Source organism: Bicyclus anynana, chromosome 3 (genome assembly GCF_947172395.1).
Source record: "Bicyclus anynana chromosome 3, ilBicAnyn1.1, whole genome shotgun sequence".
NCBI lineage: Eukaryota > Metazoa > Arthropoda > Insecta > Lepidoptera > Nymphalidae > Bicyclus > Bicyclus anynana.
The window spans coordinates 10,354,283-10,378,528 of NC_069085.1; the positions used below are offsets into that span (position 1 = coordinate 10,354,283).

The window sequence follows — 24,246 nt, forward strand, 5'->3', positions numbered from 1 at the left end:
CGCGTGGCCCGACACGCACTTGACCGGTTTTTTAATATTTGGTCATGTAGTGTGGAGGTAATACCTAGATGGCATCACCAAAATAAACATATGAATACGACCTATCATTCAAGGTCATTGATTAGTATCAGCCTTATTTAAATCTACCAATCAAAAAACAACACGCATTTTATTGATCACTTCCTATTTTACTACAATTTACAAAATATTTTATTTGTTTACATAAAAAAAGTATATTTACAATCACAAAACTAAATGGAAATACAAAGTTGGCAAATGTAATTAAAATGCTGGAGGCAGGCATCCCTATCACATGTTTACGTACCGCGCGCTGTAAGTATTTATTTCAAAAATACGGCCGAGTATACTGCTTGTATATATTTTTACTGTGCACAACGTGTTTGTTAGTGTGTGTAAAAATTACGCGTGTGTGTATTGCGAGTCAAATTTATAGTTGTGTGTAGTGTATGGACACAGAATATACTTAATGGTGTTAAATGTTTTCGATGTGTGAGTTTACCTCGTCCCCCTCAAAAAATGACAGACTTTTTTGTTGGTGAATTTGGGAGCGAACCGCGTCCAGTTATTAATGGTCTAAGACTGGACTATTTATTTAATTATATTATTTGGCAGTTGGCACCACTGCATTAATGTCACATTGACATTTAACTTAAAAATAAAATCAATATTTTGATAGGTAACTTGAACAAAAAAGCTGTTGAGTGTTGAGCTGAAATAATGTGATATAAATATTGATTAAAATGTGTAGTTATAAGGAAACAATAAATTACCATAAATATTAAAATACACATAATCTATGAAAAACATCACAATGCTAGGACGAAAGCAAAGCCTTAAAGGCGAGCCTGTTTTAGCAGATTATGGCCCAGAAGAATCTCTAAATGAAAGTGCCGATATAGAATGGGTAAATAAGGTACGTACAATAAATGGTTTTATTTTTATACGTGTAATTTGAGTTATAAGTAATAATCATTTATAAGTAGGTATCTGTTTTATACCTACCTGAAACTTTTAAATAAATTGAATAAGTATTAATTCCATAAGTTATATGTATATTATTGTTGATAAAAGGTGGATGATGTGCTTTGATTTCAGCTGTGGGTCAGAAGAATTTTACGTTTTTGTGCTCTTCTTAGTTTGATGTCAGTTTCCTTAAATACACCAAAATCATTTGAGAAATATTCATACCTCCAGACCATCACATTCGCTGTGGACTGTTGTGTCACCCTGTTGTTCACAGCAGAAATGATAGCTAAAATGCACATACGAGGAATACTCAAGGTATATTTAAAATTATATTTGAATTGCAAAATAATAATAATGTCATTGCTTGTACTTAACAATATTATACATACAAATTAAAATTTCAATAGTTGTAGAAGTAAATAATCATTGTTTTCAGTACACAAAATATACAAAAGTGCTTAATTATAAAATTGTAATTGCTTGTCAGGGAGATGTTGCATACTTGAAAGATCACTGGTGCCAATTTGATGCTTCCATGGTATTTTTTCTTTGGGTATCAGTTTTACTCCAAATGTTTGAGCTGACTGGAATTGTGCCAAGATACAGTTACTTAAGTATATTAAGAGCACCAAGGCCCCTTATTATGATACGATTTTTGAGAGTCTTTTTGAAATTCTCCATGCCAAAATCTAGAATAAATCAAATATTCAAGTAAGTACAATTGCATACTTTTACTTAATTTGATGTAATGAGATAATATTAATAAATGACTCACCTTGCAGGAGATCAAGCCAACAAATCTACAATGTGACATTATTTTTTCTCTTCTTCATGTCATTGTACAGCTTGCTGGGCGTTCAATTTTTTGGAGAGCTAACACATCATTGTGTTAGAAATAACACCAATCCAAAGTTAGTAAATACTTAATATCTTATTTTACAAATCTTACAATTAAAAATTATTTCATAAATACTTCTAAATATATTTAGAAGTAAGTAGAAGTACATAAATAACAATTATCAACATAAAATAATGGGGTTAACCCCCCACTAGGTGGGCCAAAGACTTCAAGCAGGTTGCAGGAAGTTGCTGGATGCTGACGGCTTGAGACCGTTTTGTTTGGAAGTCCATGCAAGAGGCCTATTTTCAGCAGTGGGCTCCAATCCATTGGCTGATAATGATGATGATGAACATTATAGTATTAAAAAAATCAATAAAAAGCCAATTATCATATTGTACTATTACATTGGCTGATACATTCTGTTACACAAACTTAAATACACACATAAATCTACAAATTATAACACTTTAAAATTTTGACGGCGTGGTGCAGTGGTATTGGTGGTGAATTTACAAAACGGAGGTCCTGGGTTCAATCCCTGGCTGGGCCAATTGAGGTTTTCTTAATTGGTCCAGGTCAGTCTGGTGGGAGGCTTTGGCAGTGGCTAGTTACCACCCTACAGGCAAAGATGTAACTCCAAGCGATTTAGCATTCTGGTATGTCATGATTGCTTCATCACATACCATCAGGTGAGATTGTAGTCAAGAGCTAACTTGTAAAGAAAAAAAAAATGTAACACAACTTAATCATAATAAAAATATATTTAAAACAAACAAATTTTCATATTCCAGTGAAATCACTATCAACTCATTAGCCATACCTGATACATTCTGTTCACCGGAACCTAATTCAGGTTACCAATGCCCACCAGGAATGAAGTGTATGAAGCTCAATTTGTCCAAGTACATAATGGGGTTCAATGGATTTGAGGAATTTGGTAGGTTACATTATTTTATAATATATCATTAATATAAATTTTTGTTTCTGTCCTTTGTGATTCAAGTATTAGTACAGAAGACATATTGCTACTGAGAACAACCAGCAAAAACTTAGTAACAATTACTTACTTAATACAATAAGCTAAACTTGGTATAACATTTACATAAAAATTTTAATTTACAATTTAACATTTTAATTATTATTCTAAAATGTGTGCAGGTGATGACAAACAAAATATTTCCATGAATTTAGTAAATAAAATTGATAAATGTACCTAATTGGTAATTCCTTGTTTTCAGCTACAAGTTTATTCACTGTTTACCAAGCTTCTTCTCAGGAAGGCTGGGTTTTTATAATGTACAGAGCTATTGATTCATTGCCTGCTTGGAGATCTGCGCTTTATTTTAGGTAATAAAAAAAATCACATTAATAATATAAAGGCGTGTGTAAGTGAAAACGTAAGTGTGTGTAAGCGATTTGACTGGAATTTGCTTTAGAAATAGACTTAACTCTGGATTAACACGTAGACTACTTTTACATCCCGGAAAAACCCACGGTTCCCGCGGGATTTGTGAAAAACTGAATTCCACGCGGACGAAGTCGCAGGCGTCCGCTAGTTTTACATAAAATTTATATTCACTATTTAAATCTAATAAATAAACCCTACCCTATCCAAATGTACCTTCAAGCTAAGGTAATCTTCTGTCTGGCTCTACCACACTGAAAATTAACTTCTTTAGAAAGTAAAGGGGTAGCCCCAAGGCTATAGGGGGAATGGACAAACTACATCTACAAACAATGTATAACAGAGTTTCTATGATTGCCAAAGTCAACCTCTGATGCTCTTGTAGTCCCATTGAGTAGCCTATAAAAATAATAATTATTATTTTCAGTACAATGATTTTCTTTCTGGCATGGCTAGTGAAAAATGTTTTCATAGCTGTTATCACTGAAACATTCAATGAAATAAGAGTGCAATTCCAACAAATGTGGGGTGTTAGGAATCCTATAACAAAAGGCAGCACTACACAGTTCTTCACTGGTGATGACAATGGATGGAAATTGGTTACAATTGATGAGAACAAACATTCTGGTTAGTATCGCTACACTGCCTACTAAAACTACTATCTAAAAAAAGAAATGATTAATTGATCAAATTCAATCAATTCGTCAAATTGATTGACGAAAACTACAAAAACTAAAAATAAAATATCATTGTCAATAAAAGCCAGGCACAGCTTTCATTGTAGTTAAAAGTGTTCAGCCATACTGATGATTACTTACTTTACTATAACTTCACTCCATTGGCTAGTACAAATACGCAAGCAACCAATAAGGTATTTTGACGGCCTCCGTGGCGCAGTGGTATGCGCGTTGGATTTACAAGATGGAGGTCCTGGGTCCGATCCGGTGGCCCGATTGAGCTTTTCTTAATTGGTCTAGGTCTGGCTGGTGGAAGGCTTCGGCCGTTGCTAGTAACCACCCTACCGTCAAAGACGTACCGCCAAGCGATTTACCGTTTCGGTACGATGCCGTGTAGAAACCAAAAGATGTGTGGATTTTCATCCTCCTCCTAACAAGTTAGCACACTTTTAGATTTTAGTCAAGGGCCTACTTGTAAAGAATTAAAAAACAAACAGAAACTTTTGCCGCTTATAAATAAGAAAATGCCTAATTTAAAAAAAAATGTTTTTTCATGTAGGAAGTGCACCCAATGCTTTCCATAAAACGTTGCGCTCAGCATACTTTCGACTTCTTGTCATGGGCGTTGTTTTGGCAAATGGAATCATAACTGCCACAATGAATTTCAAGCATGACGATAATCCAAGAGAGTTCTTCTACGAAAAATACTACTATATTGAGGTAATGAATATATAATATCGGCGAAAAATTAATTTCCATAAATATTCAGATGTGTTTTACACGAGGAGCATTTTTTCAGATTGCATTTACTATCTTTTTTGACTTGGAAGCTTTAATAAAAATATGGTGCCTCGGGTGGAAGGGATATTTTAAGCATTCAGTTCACAAATTTGAATTACTACTGGCTATTGGCACTACGATACATATTATTCCGCAACTATACATGTCCGGCTTTACTTATTTTCAGGTAAAAGATAGGATTGCTAATTTTTTATATGTTATAATTAACAATTTAATATACTAATCACTATTCTAACAATCTTGCAACATAGAAATATGTCACTATACAATGTGAATTTACATTTCAGTTTAAACAGTTTGATTTCAGTTAAAAAGTAGAATTTGCATGGTTAAAAAAATTTAATATACATAATAAAATATTAAACATTACAAATAAAAAATAATAAGTAGTATCTACTTTATTAAAAAAGGCTGTTATCATATGGTAATATTTTATTGTTCAGGTTTTGCGTGTAGTTCGACTAATAAAAGCATCACCCTTGCTCGAAGGATTCGTCTACAAAATCTTTGGCCCAGGGAAGAAATTGGGGAGCCTCATTATATTCACAATGTGCTTGCTTATAATAAGTTCGTCTATTTCCATGCAAATGTTCTGTTTCCTATGCGAATTTACGAAGTTTGAAACATTTCCTGAGGTAATATTTTATATTTTAATATTTTATTGTATGTATTATAAAGCTGAAGTTTAGTTGAAGCGCTAATCTCAAGAACTACTGACCGATTTGAAAAATTCTTTCAGTCTTAGATAGCTCATTTATCGCGATAGGCTATAGGCTATAATTATTATTGCCGTATTCCTACGGGAACGGAAACCACGCGGGTGAAACCGCGCGGCGTCAGCTAATATTTTATTATCATCATCATTATAAAACCTATTATCTACTAGTACAAGACCAGACTTCCCTCCTTATAGGAGAGAGAATATGGATTTAAATCTAAAATCCATATTTTAGAGCCAGGAAAGCTGAAAGCACGGGGTTGTAATATCACCAACTTCCCAAGTCCTGTATTTTGTGTTGTCTGAGTATATGCTGTCAATTCTGATTATGAGCCGAGAAATTGCACTGAAAATATCTAGGTAGAAAGAAACCCAGAATCCCGTGGTCCGGAAACCACATAAGCTGTAACAATTCAGTGTTACTGCTAATTGCAATTCTTGTAAAAAATAACTCATGAGATAAACTTAATCTGACTTAAATTTTCAGGCTTTCATGTCTATGTTCCAAATATTGACACAAGAAGCATGGGTGGAGGTGATGGACGAAACAATGGTGCGGACAAGCCAAACCTTGACGCCTCTAGTCGCCATATACTTCATACTTTATCACCTGTTTGTTACTCTGGTAATGATTTCACCTTTTATTGCAGCTACAGACCTTCAGCTCAGTTTTAACTTCGCAGCTTTAACTGTACAATTTTATCTAATAGAAATTTTATATTTATTGAATTAAATATTAATGAAGAATGCCCCTACCGCCCGCCCCCTCTGTCGCCATATCCGCACTCCTCTATACCGCACGTATAAGGACTCGGTTATATGTATTCAAAAAGTTAATGTTACTAAAGCACATAAGTCTGAGATGATGAACACAAATATCTTGTCCCTAAAATTTTACAATTAGATAAACATGCATTCTTCATCTTATTTTATAGATTGTGTTGTCGCTATTCGTCGCCGTTATCTTGGATAATTTAGAACTGGATGAAGACATAAAAAAGCTTAAGCAGCTGAGATACAGACAACAGAGCGCTGAAATAAAGGAGAGCTTGCCATTCCGACTGAGAATATTCGAAAAGTTTCCTGATAGCCCACAGATGACCAAGCTCCATAAAGTTCCGGGTGATTTTAATTTACCAAAGGTATATTTTTTTAAATTAAAATGTTTTATTAATTAAAATACTGTAGTGTTGGAAATAGTAGTCTGGCTTGTTTCGTAAAGAATAGGGATTTAGAGAGGGGTAGCGATCAGTATGCCGAAAAAAAAACCATGCTTCCCGTTGGATTTGTGATTGTTATAATTTATATGCATATTTGTTTTGCGACACGCAAAAACTACTAAATGGATTTGGTTGCTATTGGATACCCTCATTTCACACTTTCACTTAAGCTAGTAAAAATACCTGAACCTCAGAAGTTAGAGCGCTGTTTGGTTACGTAGATACGTCTTACCTCAGAATAGGGTAGTTGACTTATATCAAATTTAATATAAACAACATTAATTTCGTGTAGTAGGTACATGGAATAAGGCTACGAAATATATCGATATCAATTAATAAAAGTTAAGGATTCCTTATAAAACTTAATTTAAATATCACGTATTTTTTCAAATTTTCCAAACTTCAATAACGCTATCGTCCATTTTGTGACGTCACTAACATACTTGATGTTCTAAACGTCGAAGTAATATTTTTGATGAATGCTCCATTTGTATGGGATTTATTATAGCGACGTCATGAAACAGTTGAAATATAGACTGTCATGGCCGAAAGGCGTTTTGGCTCGTATTGTCAAAAACATATTTAAAAACTAAAATTTTCATGTAATCACGTCTCAAAAAAATATGAAAAAAGAATCTTCTGTCTAGTAGAACGATAGTGGACTATTTAAGACCATTTAAAAAAAAGTGTCAACTAGCCTATTCCCTCAGGTGCGCGAGTCGTTCATGCGGCAGTTCGTGTGCGAGGTGGACGGCGACGAGGAGGTGAGCGCGGCGGGCGTGGCGGGTGCGGGGGCGGGCGCGCGCGCGCCGGCGGGCGACCTCTCGCGGCGCGCCTTCGAGTACATCGGCGTGGACAAGATCGCCTTCCCGTACCGCAAGCGCTGCCTCGTCAAGACGCTGACAGTGGCGCCGCCGTCGCAGCGGCCCAGCTCCCAGCTGCGCAGACACGTCGTCGCTTCTATTATCAAGTGAATTTCTTTTCTTGCTAACCTGAACGTGTATTTAGTGATTACGTACTAGTGGACTGTGTCTAGTAGTACTAGTGGAGATTTCCCAGAACTACAACATACTTAAGAAGTTGCCATTGTATGGGTATTAAAATATTTAATTTGTTGCCCGAAAACATGAAATTATTGCCCTATAAAAGATTTAAACCTGCACTTAGTAAGTGGCTCATTAATTATGGATTTTATTCAACTAGAGATTTTTTATAATTATAAAAGCAAATAAAAAACTATGTATAGTGACATTTTTAGTATTAAATTTTTTTTGTTTATATTTATTAATTATGTGTATCCTATGACATTGTAAAGATTATTTTTATATTATTAATATTATTACTATTTGACATAAGTACTCGTACCTGCACAGATTGTTGTATGCCAGAAATGGCTGAATACGTTAGATTGTATGTGTTTTCAGCAAATAAATGAATTGAATTGAATTGACGCCCGCGATTTCGTCCTCTCTTAGGGCTCCCACACACGGGCCACCGGCCACAACCACAAAACGCGGCTACTGGCATATTTCCTGTAGTTTTCATACATTTTATATGGACTCGCACACGGTTGACTACAGGAGCAGTTACCTTTTATAATTTTCAGCTTTTGTGTTACTTGGAAAGATCGTATATTAATCACGTATTTTTGTTTATTTTTTATTTATATTACTTTATTATTATTTCAGGTATTCAATCCTCACAAATTTGTTTTAAAAGGTATTTGTTTCTTATTTTAGACTTTTTTTTTCAATAATATTTTTTTTGTTTTATTTCTATATATAATTTAATTTAAAACACACATAATTTTTTTTCTAGTTTATGGTGACGTCAATATTTAATGATTATTCAATTTATTAAAGTTATTAAATTGTGTTCCAGTGATTCGAACAACCATCGTCGGCTAGTCCTCGGAGATTCAGCCATGTTGGCAACGGGCGGCAAATCCGGTTTAAAGTCTCAAGGAACTGTGTCCAGCGCGAAACAGTTGCGAGTCGATCAGAAAAAGTAAGAGAAATTTCAGTTTCGATTTACTTATACTCGTACTATATAGTCTAGTCTCTACTGTCCTAGAGTCTATTTTATTTATCGCACAAGCATGCCCATGAAGTTATGTAAATACTATATAAAAATATTTTATATCAGTCTAATGGAAAACCAATTTTTTTTTTATTCTCTACAAGTTAGCTCTTCACTATAATCTCACCTAATGGTAAGTGATGATGCAATCCAGGATGGAAGCGGGCTAACTTGTTGGGGGGAGGATGAAAATCCACACACAAAATGATTTCGGTTTCTACACGGCATCGTACCGGAACGCTAAATCGCTTGACGGTACGTCTTTGCCGGTAGGGTGGTAACTAGCCACGGCCGAAACCACCCACCAGCCAGACCTGGACCAATTAAGAAAACCTCAAGCGGCCCAGCCGGGGTTTGAACGCAGGACCTCGGACCACGGACTCACGGAGGCCGTCAAACGTCAAAAGTCATTTGCTGTCAGTTAAATAATATTTCTTGTAAGTCGGTGGTTTTCAATACATAATTTACCTTGCCGATATTTATCGAACTCACAATTATTTATGTAATGAATATGCTGTTAGTTATACTGCAACTCTAATAATTATTCAAGTGTTTGTAAACATGACTATGTACATCTACTCAATGTCATCGTTGTACAGTGATTAAAACATTGTGTTAAGTTAATATTAAAATTTGTATTTGAGTTTTAATTACGTTTTATTTGATGTCCAAAATGTAGACGTAAAAAGAAGAAATTCCTTCATTTTTCTATATGTAGATTCGGTTCGAGATCCATTCGTCGATCGGTTCGCAGTGGGTCGATCAAGCTGAAGCAAACTTACGAACACCTGCTCGAGAACGGCGACATCGGCGCCGCGTCGCGCGTCGTGCCCTCGTCGCGCGCGCGTCCTCCCTACCTCGACATTCGGCTGCTGCAGGCTAAGAGACAACAGGCCGAGATGAGACGGTAATCAATTTTTTAATTTGCAATACATGTATACAAAAAGTCACACAGTAAGAAAGTATCTTTGAACACCTTCTCGAAAACGGTGACATCAGCGCCGTGTCGCGCATTGTGCCGACGTCAAGCGCGCGTTCGCCCTACTTCGACATGCGGCTGCTGCAAGCCAAGAGAAAACAGGTCGAGATGAAACGGTAATAATTTTTTCTCCCTACCTCGACATTCGGCTGCTGCAGGCTAAAAGACAACAGGCCGAGATGAGACGCTAACAATTATTTTAATGTGCAATACATATGTACCAAAAGTCATACAGTAAAAAAGTATCGATGAACACCTTCTCGACAACGGTGACACCAGCGCCGCGTCGCGCATCGTGCCGTTGTCGCGCGCGCATTCGCCCTACTTCGACATACGGCTGCTGCAAGCCAAGAGAAAACAGGTCGAATTGAAACGGTAATCAATTTGTTTATTTGCAAAACATATATACAAAAAGTAATACGGCGACAACGGTGCTGCGTCGCAAGTCGTGGGTGCTGCGTCTCAAGTCGTGCCATCGCCGCACACGTTTTCGCTGCAGTTTTCCGAAATACCTTTTTTTTGGTTTGTTGACGCAATTAGAAAAGTCCAAAGAGACTTAAATATGATTGATGAACTTTGCAGAAATTTACTCAAAAATATTTGTTGATCTATTGTATTTAGGAATCAACGGGAAGAAGACTTGCGTGAAAACCATCCGCTATTCGACACTCCACTTCTCATAGTTCCGAGGGAGTCGCGCTTCCGCAAAATATGCCGCGCGATAGTGGACGCCAGATATGACGCGCGCTTGAGGGACCCTGTAACGGGAAATGAGAGAAAAGTGCACTACAAAAGTTTCCAGTAAGTTTTTTAAATTATGAGACAATTATCATTATCAGCAATACGTCATGTAATAATATTGAAGTATCTGTCTGTAACTTCAGTATATGGGTCTAACGTTGACGGTGAATGAATTTTATCGTCTATCGATCACAATAACTCTAAAATAACCAAAATAGATGCTAGTTCAAATCCCGTTAATTCTATTTTTTAATAATTTAAAATTTATTTATAATTTGAAAAATAACAATTAACGTTTTGCTGTCAATCTTTGCAGCAACTTCCTTGGGCTTGTCACTTACTTAGACTGGGTAATGATCATGGTAACGACGCTGTCTTGTCTATCGATGATGTTTGAAACACCCACATATCGAGTTATGGAAAATTTTGTACTACAGGTATGTCCTAAAAAAATTATATCAATTTAAGGTTTCCGTTTTTGAATTTGTAAATCACAAATAAATTAAAGCTTTTAAATATTTAATAATTTATTTATTTTGCTATCATCCGCGAAAAGCTGACGAACCCATGCGACAAAATACTCTACGTTTCACCCCGAAAGCGGAGCATCCTCAGGAGATAACATGCAATTGCACGTTATAGAAATAAAAAACTCAAAACACATCAATTAAATCAACACATTTTAGATATCTATAATAGGTTTATACTTTATTTTTAGATTGCGGAATATGGATTTGTTGTATTCATGAGTCTGGAGTTAGCCCTGAAGATATTGGCCGATGGATTATTCTTCACGCCAAAAGCGTACCTCAAAGACGCAGCCGCTGTGTTGGATGTTTTCATTTATATCGTAAGTAATAATTTTTTGAACAGTATTACAATATTGTTGTAATATTAATTAGCTATTTATATTATCCCAAAATGTAAACTCGCGACTACCGAAAACGCTAAATTTTTCGCCTTTACTTTTCTGATTGTTTATTATCTATATGCTTCTTTAATGGGGTCACCGATTGTGTTATTGAGGGCGCAAGCTCCAGAGAACTAAGGCGGTTGTCGCTACCGATATGGCTCGTTTACTGACAGCGAGATCATGTCATGCCTACGTAACTATTTGGAAGAATTGGACCTAAGAAACGATACTCACAGTCGCTAGTAGGTATCGTAAACGGTGCTTGTGACGATCTGTGCAGGTGTCGCTAACGTTCCTTTGCTGGATGCCGGTGCGCGTGCCGCCCGGATCAGCGGCGCAGATGCTGATGATCCTGCGCTGCGTGCGCCCGCTGCGCATCTTCACTCTCGTGCCGCACATGCGCAAGGTCGTGTACGAGCTCTGCCGCGGCTTCAAGGAGATACTGCTGGTGCGTTGAACACTTAGCCGCTCTAGTAGATACAGCTGCGTAGCCCATGTATTATTAGAACGTAAACGTATACAACTTGCCTTTATAACTTGCTATCATTGTGTAACAGTAAAACCTTATGACAGTAAAATATAACCAACTTCGGTTTCAGGTATCAACTCTTTTGATTTTGCTGATGTTTGTGTTCGCAAGCTACGGCGTTCAGTTATACGGTGGAAGGTAAGCTATTATATAACTATTTCGGTATTTAAATTGTTTAACATTGATTGTAATTTATTGTTATTAACTACTGAACAAAAAAGAGAATCCCATAACATTGTTTTATGTATTTTTTAATATACATTATACACGGAGGTTATCTTTCGTCCTAGGGATATTGATTACGTAACGGTAAAATGCATTCAGTATCATTATTCAATATTGACATAGAGGTTTATTCACTATTACTTTTGTTTCGTTAGAACAATATAGAAAAGGTGACGAAGCAATCAACTAAACTATTTTATCATTAATAACGGTATTCGGGTACAGGCTCGCTCGCTGCAACGACCCCACTATAACGCGGCGCGAGGACTGCGTAGGCGTCTTCATGCGGCGCGTGTTCGTCACCAAGATGAAGCTGCGGCCCGGACCCAACGAGACCTTCCCCTCCATGCTGGTGCCTAGAGTCTGGTAATACTGCCCTCCTCATACTTATACCTACGAGTTTACCTGCCTGTACAGATGTCACAGAGAACGAGACCATTGTTTATCTTCATCATAATCGTTCGTTATCAACCCATATTGGTCTCACTGCTGAGCTCGAGTCTCCTCTCAGAATGAGACGGATTGGGCCAATAGTCCACCACGCTGGCCCAATGCGGATTGGCAGACTTCACACACGCAGAGAATTAAGAATTCTTTTCAGGTTTCCTCACGATGTTTACCTTCACCGTTTGAGACACGTAATATTTAATTTCTTAAAATGCACACAACTGAAAAGTTGGAGGTGCATGCCCCGGACCAGATTCGAATCCACACCCTCCGGAATTGGAGGCCGAGGTCATATCCAGTGGATATGACCTCGGCCTCCAATTCCGGCTGTCATCATAATGGCTGATATCAATAAGTTGCCCAATGCACATGGTGATGCCGAACTTCTCTGAGGGATATTCGCTAAATCATGTAATTACCAAATATAGCTTCTAGTACAGGAATCTAGGAAATATGACTAAAATAATTACATGACTCGAGATTTTTTAACCATCGGTAGGGAGCAACGCAACAAGCTTAACTTGAGTACATCGACCGCCCCCTCCCTGACTCAGAAACTCAAAAAGTTTTGCGTTTTTCTCCTTAACTATGAGTTTTACACTAAATTTTATTTGACAAAAAAATGTAGAGGACATTTTCATCATCTTTGTCGTTACACTCTTGACAGAGTGGTCGTGGTCGTCATTTGGGTGTGGTGGCAAGCCTCACTATCCATCGCCATTCCTCCCGTAGTATGGCTCTCCAAGAACATTCGTGGAGCGATCCATGGAGAGCGGTTTTCATTTGATCAGTCCAGCGCATTGGTGACCTGCCACGTGCTCTTGTGCCCTCCACCTTTCCTTTCACCACAAGTCTCTCTGGACGTGTCATCTTTTCGTGTAATATGACCAGAAAGTCAGTCAAGAAAATCAGTATGCGGCATTGGACTATGGAAGAAAGACGCTGTTTGATGCTCAGTTCTTGGAGGATTGAAGTGTTGGATCGGAACTGTGTCCAGGATATGCCAAGCATTCTTCTACTGCACCACATTTCTAGAGCGTCTATCTTATGTTTCTCGATTTCTCTAAGAGTCCACGTCTCAGCATCATAAAGAAATATGGGAAACACCAATGCCCGGACTAATCGTATTTTAGTGGCCTTTGTGATATTCTTGTTTCCCCATATCCTTATGAGTCGATCCATTGCGGATCGTTCATTTTCATCTACAATATAAAAATGTCATTGAGGTATTTTTGCATGGATTTATTGTGTTTACTTGTTTATGCTTTCAGGGCGAATCCAAAACGTTTCAACTTCGATAACATTGGCGACGCACTTCTGACTCTGTTCGAAGTTCTATCGTTCAAGGGATGGCTGGACGTTCGCGATGTATTGATCAAAGCTTTGGGCCCCGTAAGTATTTTATTTAGTGTGTAAAATCCTACGAATACATATACCAAACACTAATAAATTAATTAATTATCATATCATATCATAAACGTATATAACAAATATCTTCAATCTTGATGATAATTTTATTACGAAAAAGGGTGTTTATTAAAAAGCAAGCATTTAAAAATTTTTTTTTTAATTCTTTGTAAATTAGCCCCTGACTACAATCTCACCTGATGGTAAGTGATGATGCAATCTAAGATGGAAGCGGACTAACTTATTAGGAGGAGGATGAATCCACCCCTTTCGGTTTCTACACGACATCATACCGGAACGCTAAATCGCTTGGCGATAAGTCTTTGTCGGTAGGGTGATAACTAGCCCCGGCCAAAACCTCCGACCAGCCAGACCTGGACTAATTAAGAAAACCTCAATCGGTCCAGCCGGGAATCGAACCCAGGACCTCCGTCATGTAAATCCACCGCGCATACCACTGTGCCACGCAGGCCGTCTGATTCGGAGGGTGTAGGTTTGAATCCGGTCCATCTACAACTTTTTAGTTTATATGCATTTTGAGAAATCAAATATCACGTTTCTCAAATGGTGAAGGAAAGACATCGTGAGAAAATATGCATACCTAAGAATTCTCTTAATTTTCTATGTGTGTACAATCTGCCAATCCACATTGGGCCAGCGTGATGGACTTGATTAGCCTAACCCCTCTCATTCTGAGATAAGACTCGTGCCCAACAGTGAGCCGAATATGGGTTGATAATGATGATGTATGAACTATTATTTCCAGGTGCACGCTATATACATACACGTATACATCTTCCTGGGTTGTATGATTGGACTCACGCTGTTCGTTGGCGTGGTCATTGCCAACTATTCGGAAAATAAAGGAACTGCATTGCTAACTGTTGATCAGAGGAGATGGTATGTATAAAAGCTTTTACCAAAATGTTGATATTTTTAGAGAAGGCTGCCATGCCAATAATTGTTAGTTTAAATTATTCATTTTAGTGTTTAATTCGTTTTTGTATTTGTATTTTTGGTGTGTATCTTCCTTCTTCTTCGGTTTGTCCGCGACGAACAAAACGACCATTTAAAAAATGTCAACGCCGCTCGCACTCTGAACGAATTAAAATTGTCTAGTACTATAATAATAGTAAGTTACAAGCTCAATTCATTTCGAAGGCTCCTCCACTCCGCATAGGAAAGAACATAGGTCCCCCACCCGATTAAAGATTCACCCACTCCTGACACAGCCTACCACTGGAGAAGGGGACTAGTGGTTTAGAATCCTGCCCCTTAACTATGAATGAGAGCGAATGGGGCTTTAAATTCTGTACCTAATAAGAATAGTTTATCTACTCCGGGAACTCTATTTAGCTTTTAATGTAATGGTAAGATGACAGACGAAGTGTTTGTCTTTAATAAATAGAAGGTTCGTTTTATTACTAAAAAGCAAAAACTTTAGTTTGTCAAACGATTGTCAATATACACCTTACCATTACATTCAAAGCCTTTATCTCTCAAAGACTTCTCTAAGTGGGCATCTATAAAATATTCTAGTTTAAATACCCTTAGTATAAACAGTGTACTAATTCCTTGTAGTTACCTAATAAATGGTGCCATTTTTAGGTGTGACTTAAAGAAAAGGTTGAAAATCGCTCAGCCGCTACACCTCCCTCCTCGCCCCGATGGCAGAAAAGTGCGTGCATTCGCTTATGACGTCACCCAGAACTTATCCTTCAAACGAGTGATCGCTATCGTCGTGCTTATTAACAGTGGGCTACTGGCTGTTACGGTATGATCACTATCTTAGCGTGATTCAAATATCACCTTATTAAATTAGACATCTAAGTGCTTTATTATGGTAGCCGTCCACAAATGCGCTTCGTACGTATCGGACGCTTCGCATCAAACGGATTTTTAATTTTACCATAGATTAAATCCATTTGATGTGATCCGTACGATGCGAGTCAGTGGACGCACTTGTATGACTTTATACTGAAATTCGTTTGATGCGATGCGTCCGTTATGTACAATGAGGATCTATGGACGTCTCTCTTTAAAGTATAGATAGACGAATAATTTACACTTATATTTAGTTAAAGATCTGTTTCTTTTAATCGCAGATTTTCGTAGACATACAAGAATTGTTTGTTCCAAGTTAGTAACTTAAAGTTATGAGCACGTCCGAAGAGAGGGAGAGGGCTCGATAATTCTTGAATCCGGCAAAATAGTCTACGACCAGCAGTGCCAGGGTGGTGTCGGACTTATCGTCCACAAGTCCCTGTAACTGTAATTACCTTAAAGTTGTAAAGTATTCCTAGTATATATATATAAGAGTAATTCGTTTGTTCCGTGAGCAGTGGTCTCGCCACTCCCCGAATACGTCGAAGCTGGCGCTGACGTCGGCGCTGCTGACGCTGGTGTTCGTGGTGGAGGTGCTGCTGAAGACGGTCGCGTTCACGCCGCGCGGCTACTGGCAGAGCCGCCGCAACCGGTACGATCTGCTCGTCACCGTCGCCGGCTGCATCTGGATATTCATGCACTTCACTCTGCAGGTTCTTAGTTATATTAGGAGTATATAAGCTAGTTAGACTAGTTGTTGGCTAGAGAAGATACAGTCTGCTGACGTTAGCGTTCGTGACAGCTGATAACTGACAGCTTCGCTGGCTTTATCTGGATATGCATTCACTTCATGCTACATGTTACAGGTACTTATTTGTAATATAATATAAGCACTCCATTTAAGCTTTTCGAAAGTTATTTGAAAAATTGGAAGCAACGAGTAAAAATTGGTAATGCAGTGAGCCAAGAGGAATCTGAAAATTACGGTGTCTCCCAGGGTAGTGTGCTTGGACCTACCTTGTTCTTAATATATATCAACGATATTACTAAAAATTGTTTAAATAACAGTTTTACTCAGGGTCCTCAACACCATTGTAAAGAGACTTATTTTAGCAATAAATGTCATTTCATTTCAAACATAGAGCTGATACAACCATGTGTGATTTCAGAACGATCTTTCGTACTTTGTGGGATTTATGGTGGTGATCCTGCGGTTCTTCACCATTACGGGCAAGCACACCACCCTGAAGATGCTGATGCTGACAGTGGGTGTGAGCGTCTGCAAGAGCTTCTTCATCATATTCGGCATGTTCTTGCTGGTCTTCTTCTACGCACTCGCTGGCACTATAGTGTTTGGAAACGTTAAATACGGGGAAGGTATTGGCAGGTAAATTGATTATGATTTAATTGATTTCAACTGAATTGTGTGTGTTTGAATTAAACTTCACGAATTCCCGTGGAAACATCGGGATGAAGATACGCTTAATATATTTAGTCATTGAATACTGATCCTTTATTTTAGGCGTGCGAACTTCAACTCACCAATCCACAGCGTGGCGATGCTGTTCCGTATAGTGACAGGGGAGGACTGGAACAAGATCATGCACGACTGCATGGTGGCGCCGCCATACTGCACGCCCGCCGACAACTACTGGGAGACCGACTGCGGCAACTTCACCGCCTCGCTGGCCTACTTCTGCACCTTCTACGTCATCATCACTTACATCGTGCTCAACTTGCTTGTGGGTGAGTCGCTCCGAACAATGTATACCAAACCGACCCTGACGATGACATACAGCACTTCTCGGGCTACACTATCACAAGCTAAATAGAGTTTTCGCATGCAAACACGAGGCTCCTGATATTTAACGTCATACCCGCGACTTCGTCCGCCCTTAAACCTCCTTGATCTGATCCTCTCGCAAAATCATTCTTAGCGGGGTGCCTACTTATTATAAACTACCTCCCTGTATTTTTAAACTCCTTACATAAAGCTATTTTTGCTATTTCGTGATGTGCATTAGCTATTGAACGGAACCCACATCTAAATTCTCGTATTTCGCGGTACAGGGGTTCGACAGAAGAGAAGCGCGCAGTTGGCACCGTCTTCATCCAATCTTTAACAGGCTCAGACCAAACACCTATGGATTTGTATCGCACCCAAATTCACCAACAAAAATGTCTGTTGTCTTTTGAGGAGGATAATGTAAACTCACACATGGAAAATATTTAACACCAATAAATTCATTGTGTCCTTACATTACACACAACTATAAATTTGATTCGCAATACACACACGTTTTATTTTTAAAAACACTCGTTTATATGGTTTGCCTAGAGTTTCCTAGAGTACTAAAGTGTTTTTCAGATAGCATAGGTAAGGTGACAGTTGCCATATGACGTTCATAATACGTACTATTATCGTGAATCGCGGCAAACTTTCAAGAGTGAAACGAACTGTCACCGTAACCATGCTATCTGAAAACCACTTTAATGTAAACTAAATTATACTCGTATATAAAACTGTACTAACTCTTTAATAAATCACTATCCCTGTACTGTGTGAAATAGTTATTATTATATTACAGCTATCATAATGGAAAACTTTTCGTTGTTCTACTCAAACGAAGAGGATGCTCTTTTGTCGTACGCCGACATAAGGAACTTCCAGAACACTTGGAACATTGTGGACGTGCACCAAAAAGGAGTGATACCGGTGCGAAAGGTAAAGTAGTACTTTTTAAATGAAATTTTGTTGATTTAACAAAAATTTTATAAGTAGACATTCTTTTAAGCAAAACACCTGTGTCAGAAGGTCCAACGAAATTTTAATTTATATATATATTTTGTTTTCTTCATGTCAATAAAACAAAAAATTAAAAAAAATGGAAATCGGAAATACTTTTTTTCAAATTCAAAAATATTTTATTCTACCAAAAGTTAAAGTGCATTTTGAATTGTCATGTTGTGACAATTAAGTCGTTAAGTTAATTATAGTCGTTAAGAATATACTCTATGAGCACGTAAAACTGCGCCTGAAGTCACTTGAGTCATGTATTAACATACTTATCAACCTATGAGAATGACGAAATAGACAGTGCACCTGTGATTATGATTGCACTTGAACACCTAAATACCTTCTCTAATAGAGCTTGTACTCTAGATTAGCCGCTGTTCTTGAATATTCGGCCGAAAAGCATCCTTATAAGGCACGATTGTATGTGCTCGTATTATAAAAAGTTATAATTTTCAAGAGATGCTTATACTTTTTAAAGTACAAATGATGGAAGCAGGCCTTTACCCGAAAATGGTACCTAAATAACTATAAAAAAAATATAAATCTTTTAGTAATTTAAGTTTTGAATCTTGTAAAACCTTGTTTATTTATTTTTGTCTATACTTTATTTTCAGGTAAAATTTATACTACGTCTGTTGAAAGGGCGCCTGGAATGCGACACGCACAAAGAACGCCTGCTATTCAAGTACATGTGCTACGAACTGGAAAGACTACACAACGGCGAAGATGTGACGTTCCACGATGTTATCAAGTAAATTAATTGGTCTTACAAATTACACGTAATAAGTGTTCTTTTATTAGAAAAAAAGGCTAGAAAAGGCTCTTGGTATGATTTCTTATCAAAATAAACTACTTCAGATTCTAAATGGCTTAAAATATTTTTATTTAACTTTTTGAATTATTTAATTCGGATATAACATTTAAAAGATATCAAAAATTTTAAAAATGTAAGTATTAAAAAAAAAAGTTGTGTAGTCGCCGCTCAACTTAAGAACGGCTGGATTGATACGGCTGAAATTTGGTGGGGAGGTAGCTTAAAACCAGGAAACGGACATAGGATACTTAGGGTAGGGGTAAGGTAAGGGTATGGTAAGGTTACGTACTGATTGATTTTAAGGGAATATTACGGTTGTATTGCCGTTTTCGCTTCTATTCTTAGCTGCTGCTTTTATTTTTAGCATGCTGTCGTATCGCACGGTCGACATCCGCAAGTCGCTGCAGATGGAGGAGCTGCTGGCGCGCGAGGAGTTCGAGTTCCTCATAGAGGAGGAGGTGGCCAAGCAGACCATTCGCACGTGGCTCGAGGGCTGTCTCAAGAAGATCCGCGCCAACAGCAGTGTGAGTGCCACCCTGACTTAAAATTTTGGGGTAAAACACGACCAGGGCATACGCCCCCCGGGGCTACCCCCACCCGGGGGGCGTATGCCCTGGTCGTGCTTTTCCCCAATATTTTTTTATTTGGTCGCTAAGTATGGGCCTCATAAGAAGGCTCAGAGCCACATAGCAGCTATGCTCGAAGTGTCTCTGCGTGATCGAACAAGAAATGAGGAGATCCGCAGAAGAACCAAACTCACTGACATAGCTCAGCGAGTCGCTAAGCTAAAGTGGCAATGGGCGGGGCACATAGTTTGAAGAGCCGATGGACGTTGGGATCCCAAGGTGCTGGACTGGAGACCCCACCACTAGAAGGACTTGACGACATCAAGCGAGTCGCAGGGATTTGCAGGATCGTGATGTTTGGAAGTCCTACAATGGACGTCCATTAACTGTTATTGATGATGAGGATCCTTATGTATAGAAGAGTTGTCTAATCCAAGTAGTCAGTCAAAAATATTTTATGTCCGATTATGTAGGAACCTCACAATAAAGCAGCTTGTGAATGCCATTTTCATTTCACTTCGTTTTAAAAGCATAGTTAATTGGAGGGCAGGAAGTAAGGAGGGGATTTTTAGATTTATTCGAGCTTGGTAGATGGACACAAGGGAGGATGCCTTGAAAGGATTATCAAGAATGAGCCCATAATATTGATGTGCATTTCTAGAAGTTTGGCAAAACTCAGTAAAATTATTTTTAATTCAACAGAAACAACAAACGAGTTTAATAGCGGGTCTAAGGAAAACAAACGAGCAACCGGTGGAGTTCAACAGCGAGAAGGAAAAGGAGAAGCAAGTAGCTGAGGCACAGGTGATTTATTAAAAAAAAATCCCGTGTATATAAATTAAAACGAAAAGTAAAAACAACACAAATACAATATAGTTAATTATTTGCACACACTTGCATGTATCTACCACGAATTTTACCTACTTTTGTATTTAATATATGAACTGATGTTTCCAGCAAGCTACCGCTAATACGGGACGCACTGAAATCACGGAGTCTACGTCTCAGCCAATTATGTCGAGTAAGGATTGCTTTTAAACATCTATGTTTTACCTCACATCTTAAAGTCATGATCATCGTCATCGTCATAATCATCATAATCATCATCATCATCATCATCATCATCATCATCATCATCATCATCATCATCATCATCATCATCATCATCATCATCATCATCATCATCATCATCATCATCATCATCATCATCATCATCATCATCATCATCATCATCATCATCATCATCATCATCATCATCATCATCATCATCATCATCATCATCATCATCATCATCATCATCATCATCATCATCATCATCATCATCATCATCATCATCATCATCATCATCATCATCATCATCATCATGATCATTAGCAACTTTTAAACGGTTCAGTAAAGAGCTTCCTTATTGGCCCTGTATTGGACCATTTAAATGACTTTCATAAGAGACAGAATATAACATTAATATATCTTTACTTTATTAATATAATATTAAAATTGTCTGTTGTTTTTAATTGTGTATTCGACATTGATATTTTGGCATGATAATATTAAAGAAATATGAAATTGTAAGAAGTAGTTAAGTTTTGGTAAACATAAATTTTATTTCAGCTAAATTATGAGACTTAAAAATATTTAAGCATTTTCAAAATTTTTCCAGTTGTGACATCATCTCTGGACACGCAACCGAAGCGCTCTTCTGGTAAAAGTCAATTTAAACGATCTGGACTTCCTTCTGTTACTATACCCAGGTAAGAAGTAAACAAATGAACACATTTTGATGGTACACCTACCCTATTGTGCATTTTAAGTAAAGGTAAACAGACATTTTCTAAACTGCGTTCCAACTTTGACTTCATCATCGCTTTCCATCAGACATGATGGTAGTAAAGCGAAAGACTAACAAACAACAAAAAGTCTTTTTTTACTTGAAAAACTGTCAAAATACATTTTATCTACTATCTAGCATCCGCGGTGGCATGCACCTCTAACTTTTCAGTTGTGTGCATTTTAAGAAATTATATATCACATGTCTCAAACGGTGAAGGATAAACTAATTTTCTTAATTCTCTGCGTGTGTGAAGTCTGCCAATCCTTTTCTGCCAATTTTCTGCAATTATCTGCCAATTGGGCCAGCGTGGTGGACTATTGGCCTAACCCCTCTCATTCTGAGAGGAAACTCGAGCTCGGCAGTGAGCCGAATATGGGTTGATAATGATGATGAGGATGATGATATTTCTGTAAAAGTGCGTTTGTTATGTGTGCTCTTAATATTTCAGACCCGAGAGTCCAGTCAAGAAATATTTACAGCCAACATTGAGTGACCCACATCCAGCTCTCAATAAAAAACCAACGACACGTAAGCTGCTTTTTCTGATTCTAGATTATTATTAGATTAGATTAGAAGACTATGGCGCGAAGTATTTAAGTTTTTAAAGTTTATAATTTTGATAAAGGATTGGTTTGAATAATTTTCATGATTTTGAGTAAGAAAATGTGTTTAAGCTTGCTTACTTCCGAGTATCTCATTTATTTAGTTACACACGCAACATCAAAGAGCACTTGTGCTCTAACCAATATTGATTAATAATAATTCGCAATTTAGAGTGTTATTTAGATAACTCGACTTCCTTAGAGATATTTCTTTTTTTCTAACTCGCCATTTTGTATTAGGTACGAGTATTTGTAGTAGCGTTGAAAATCCGATAATGTAATTTTGGTCACCCTAAGGATTTTTTCAAAACTATTCAAATTAGTTTCAAATAATTTATTGATGTATCTAACATTTGCGTTATATCCATTAATTACGGGACACTTTAAATTAAACAGTGATTATAAACGCGTTAGATCATTCAATATTACATATTAACATACAATATCTAATTTTCAAAGCGTTTGCGATTGTAGAAAGAGAATCGACGTGCCACATGGCTACATGCCCAGATTCTGATGTAATAAGTCAAAGTTATAATACACGATAATTCTACTACTAAACTAAAATTCAATCACACAAATATTATAAAAACGAAAGTATGTGTGAAAGCGTGTAAGTATGTTTGTTCCTCTTTTACGCTGCGGCTACTGAAGCGATTTGGCTGATATTTGGAATGGAAATAGATTTTTTATTTTACAATATATTTAGCAGCGGCGGCTGCGGCGGGCGGCGCGGCGAAGAGCAACAGCCGCACGCACGCGCAGCACAACACGAGCGCGCCGCACGCCGCGCTGCACGACGTGCACTCGTGGTGGGGCGCGCGCCTCGTCGAGACCGTGCACTAGCGGCGACATGCCGTTCATAATGCAATTATTCGATCTTAAATATAAAAAATTGCTGTTCCTTATCCTGCTTTAAGACAAGACTGCTAGTACATGTGCGGAAGAACGCAAGCGTGTCCGCGCATGTACTAGCAGTCTTGTTTTGTTCTGTGACAAAAGGAATAAATAATGTTCAACTCTAAAGTAAGGGTTAAGGGTGACATATTTCATTTTTCACTAAATATTAAATAGCCATTTAGGCCACGCCCCTGGGTACGCTGGTTTCAATACAAAGAATTAACACTATAAATCTAGTTACCTCTTATATCTGTGGGCTGTACGCACGAAAGTGTCACGTTCCGCCTGAGCCGAGCGTGCAAGCGATAGTGAGGCATGATCGGCCTAAGCGTTCTGCTTGTGACGCATCTAGTTAATGTATTTAATTTATTACAGTTAATTTATCGTAAAATGTAAATTTTAATTAAATCCTTTGTATGTTTTGTTATACAAATTAATGATAATTTTGTGTAGTTCAATTCATTAAAGTGAAATATTTTTATCAATGTTATCACGTAAAATTGTCGTCCGTAAACCGACTTTACAGACTTTTTTTTCGTTTTCTCCCTTGAATCACATGCATGTTCCATAATACTGATAAGGTTATTTTTAAATATTTCTGTCACATTGTGCGACGCGGTAACGTAGTTGTTGTATATCTTTTTTGTAAGAATGTTACATAAATTATTGGTAGAGTTGTTGTATTTTATTTCCTGTTGTCGTCCTCTAAATGTATAAATCATCGTTTTAATTTGAAAATAAATGTAGTTATTGGTAAAATAACTGTTTTTTATTTTAATAAATAATCAGATCGTTTCAATTAATATCTGTCTTATAGCTATTAGCGATTTTATTTAGAAGAAAAAAAGCTCGAAGACCTAGAATTCAAACCTAGGAACTCGTGATCCGAAGCCACATAGACTAACCACTGCCCCAACGAGACAGTTTAAGGACAAGATAATTC

The 24,246-nt window shown here is 37.6% G+C and overlaps 1 protein-coding gene across 6 annotated transcripts; it reads left to right on the forward strand.

Moving 5' to 3' along the window:
• Positions 1–682: 682 nt before the first annotated feature.
• On the forward strand, positions 683–24,136 carry LOC112053352 (sodium leak channel NALCN). 6 transcript variants are annotated; one of them, XM_024092743.2, is made up of 35 exons: positions 683–934; positions 1,117–1,302; positions 1,424–1,698; positions 1,770–1,898; positions 2,620–2,765; positions 3,067–3,175; positions 3,661–3,860; positions 4,470–4,630; positions 4,710–4,877; positions 5,155–5,346; positions 5,917–6,054; positions 6,365–6,571; positions 7,360–7,619; positions 8,531–8,656; positions 9,447–9,635; positions 10,329–10,508; positions 10,765–10,885; positions 11,167–11,298; positions 11,642–11,809; positions 11,961–12,028; positions 12,341–12,481; positions 13,834–13,954; positions 14,736–14,869; positions 15,578–15,743; positions 16,312–16,506; positions 16,963–17,180; positions 17,316–17,539; positions 18,382–18,518; positions 19,205–19,341; positions 19,769–19,928; positions 20,673–20,774; positions 20,928–20,991; positions 21,631–21,721; positions 22,250–22,329; positions 23,113–24,136. In XM_024092743.2, exons 1-35 carry the CDS (start codon positions 818–820, stop codon positions 23,247–23,249), a joined length of 5,379 nt encoding a protein of 1,792 aa, XP_023948511.1. In that variant the 5' UTR covers positions 683–817; the 3' UTR covers positions 23,250–24,136. The 6 variants fall into 6 exon arrangements, with proteins under 6 accessions (XP_023948511.1, XP_023948512.1, XP_023948514.1 ...); XM_024092744.2 differs by having other exon boundaries at positions 23,116–24,136; XM_024092746.2 differs by having other exon boundaries at positions 1,475–1,698.
• Positions 24,137–24,246: the final 110 nt, after the last annotated feature.

What these genes read in the sequence shown, in the direction of transcription:
- LOC112053352 (XM_024092743.2), top strand. Translation starts at nt 818, where the DNA reads ATGAAAAACATCACAATGCTAGGACGAAAGCAAAGCCTTAAAGGCGAG. An exon ending in TGATGAGAACAAACATTCTG is followed by an intron (nt 3,861 to 4,469) that starts GTTAGTATCGCT and finishes TTTTTCATGTAG; the next exon opens with GAAGTGCACCCAATGCTTTC. An exon ending in GTGCACTACAAAAGTTTCCA is followed by an intron (nt 10,509 to 10,764) that starts GTAAGTTTTTTA and finishes CAATCTTTGCAG; the next exon opens with CAACTTCCTTGGGCTTGTCA.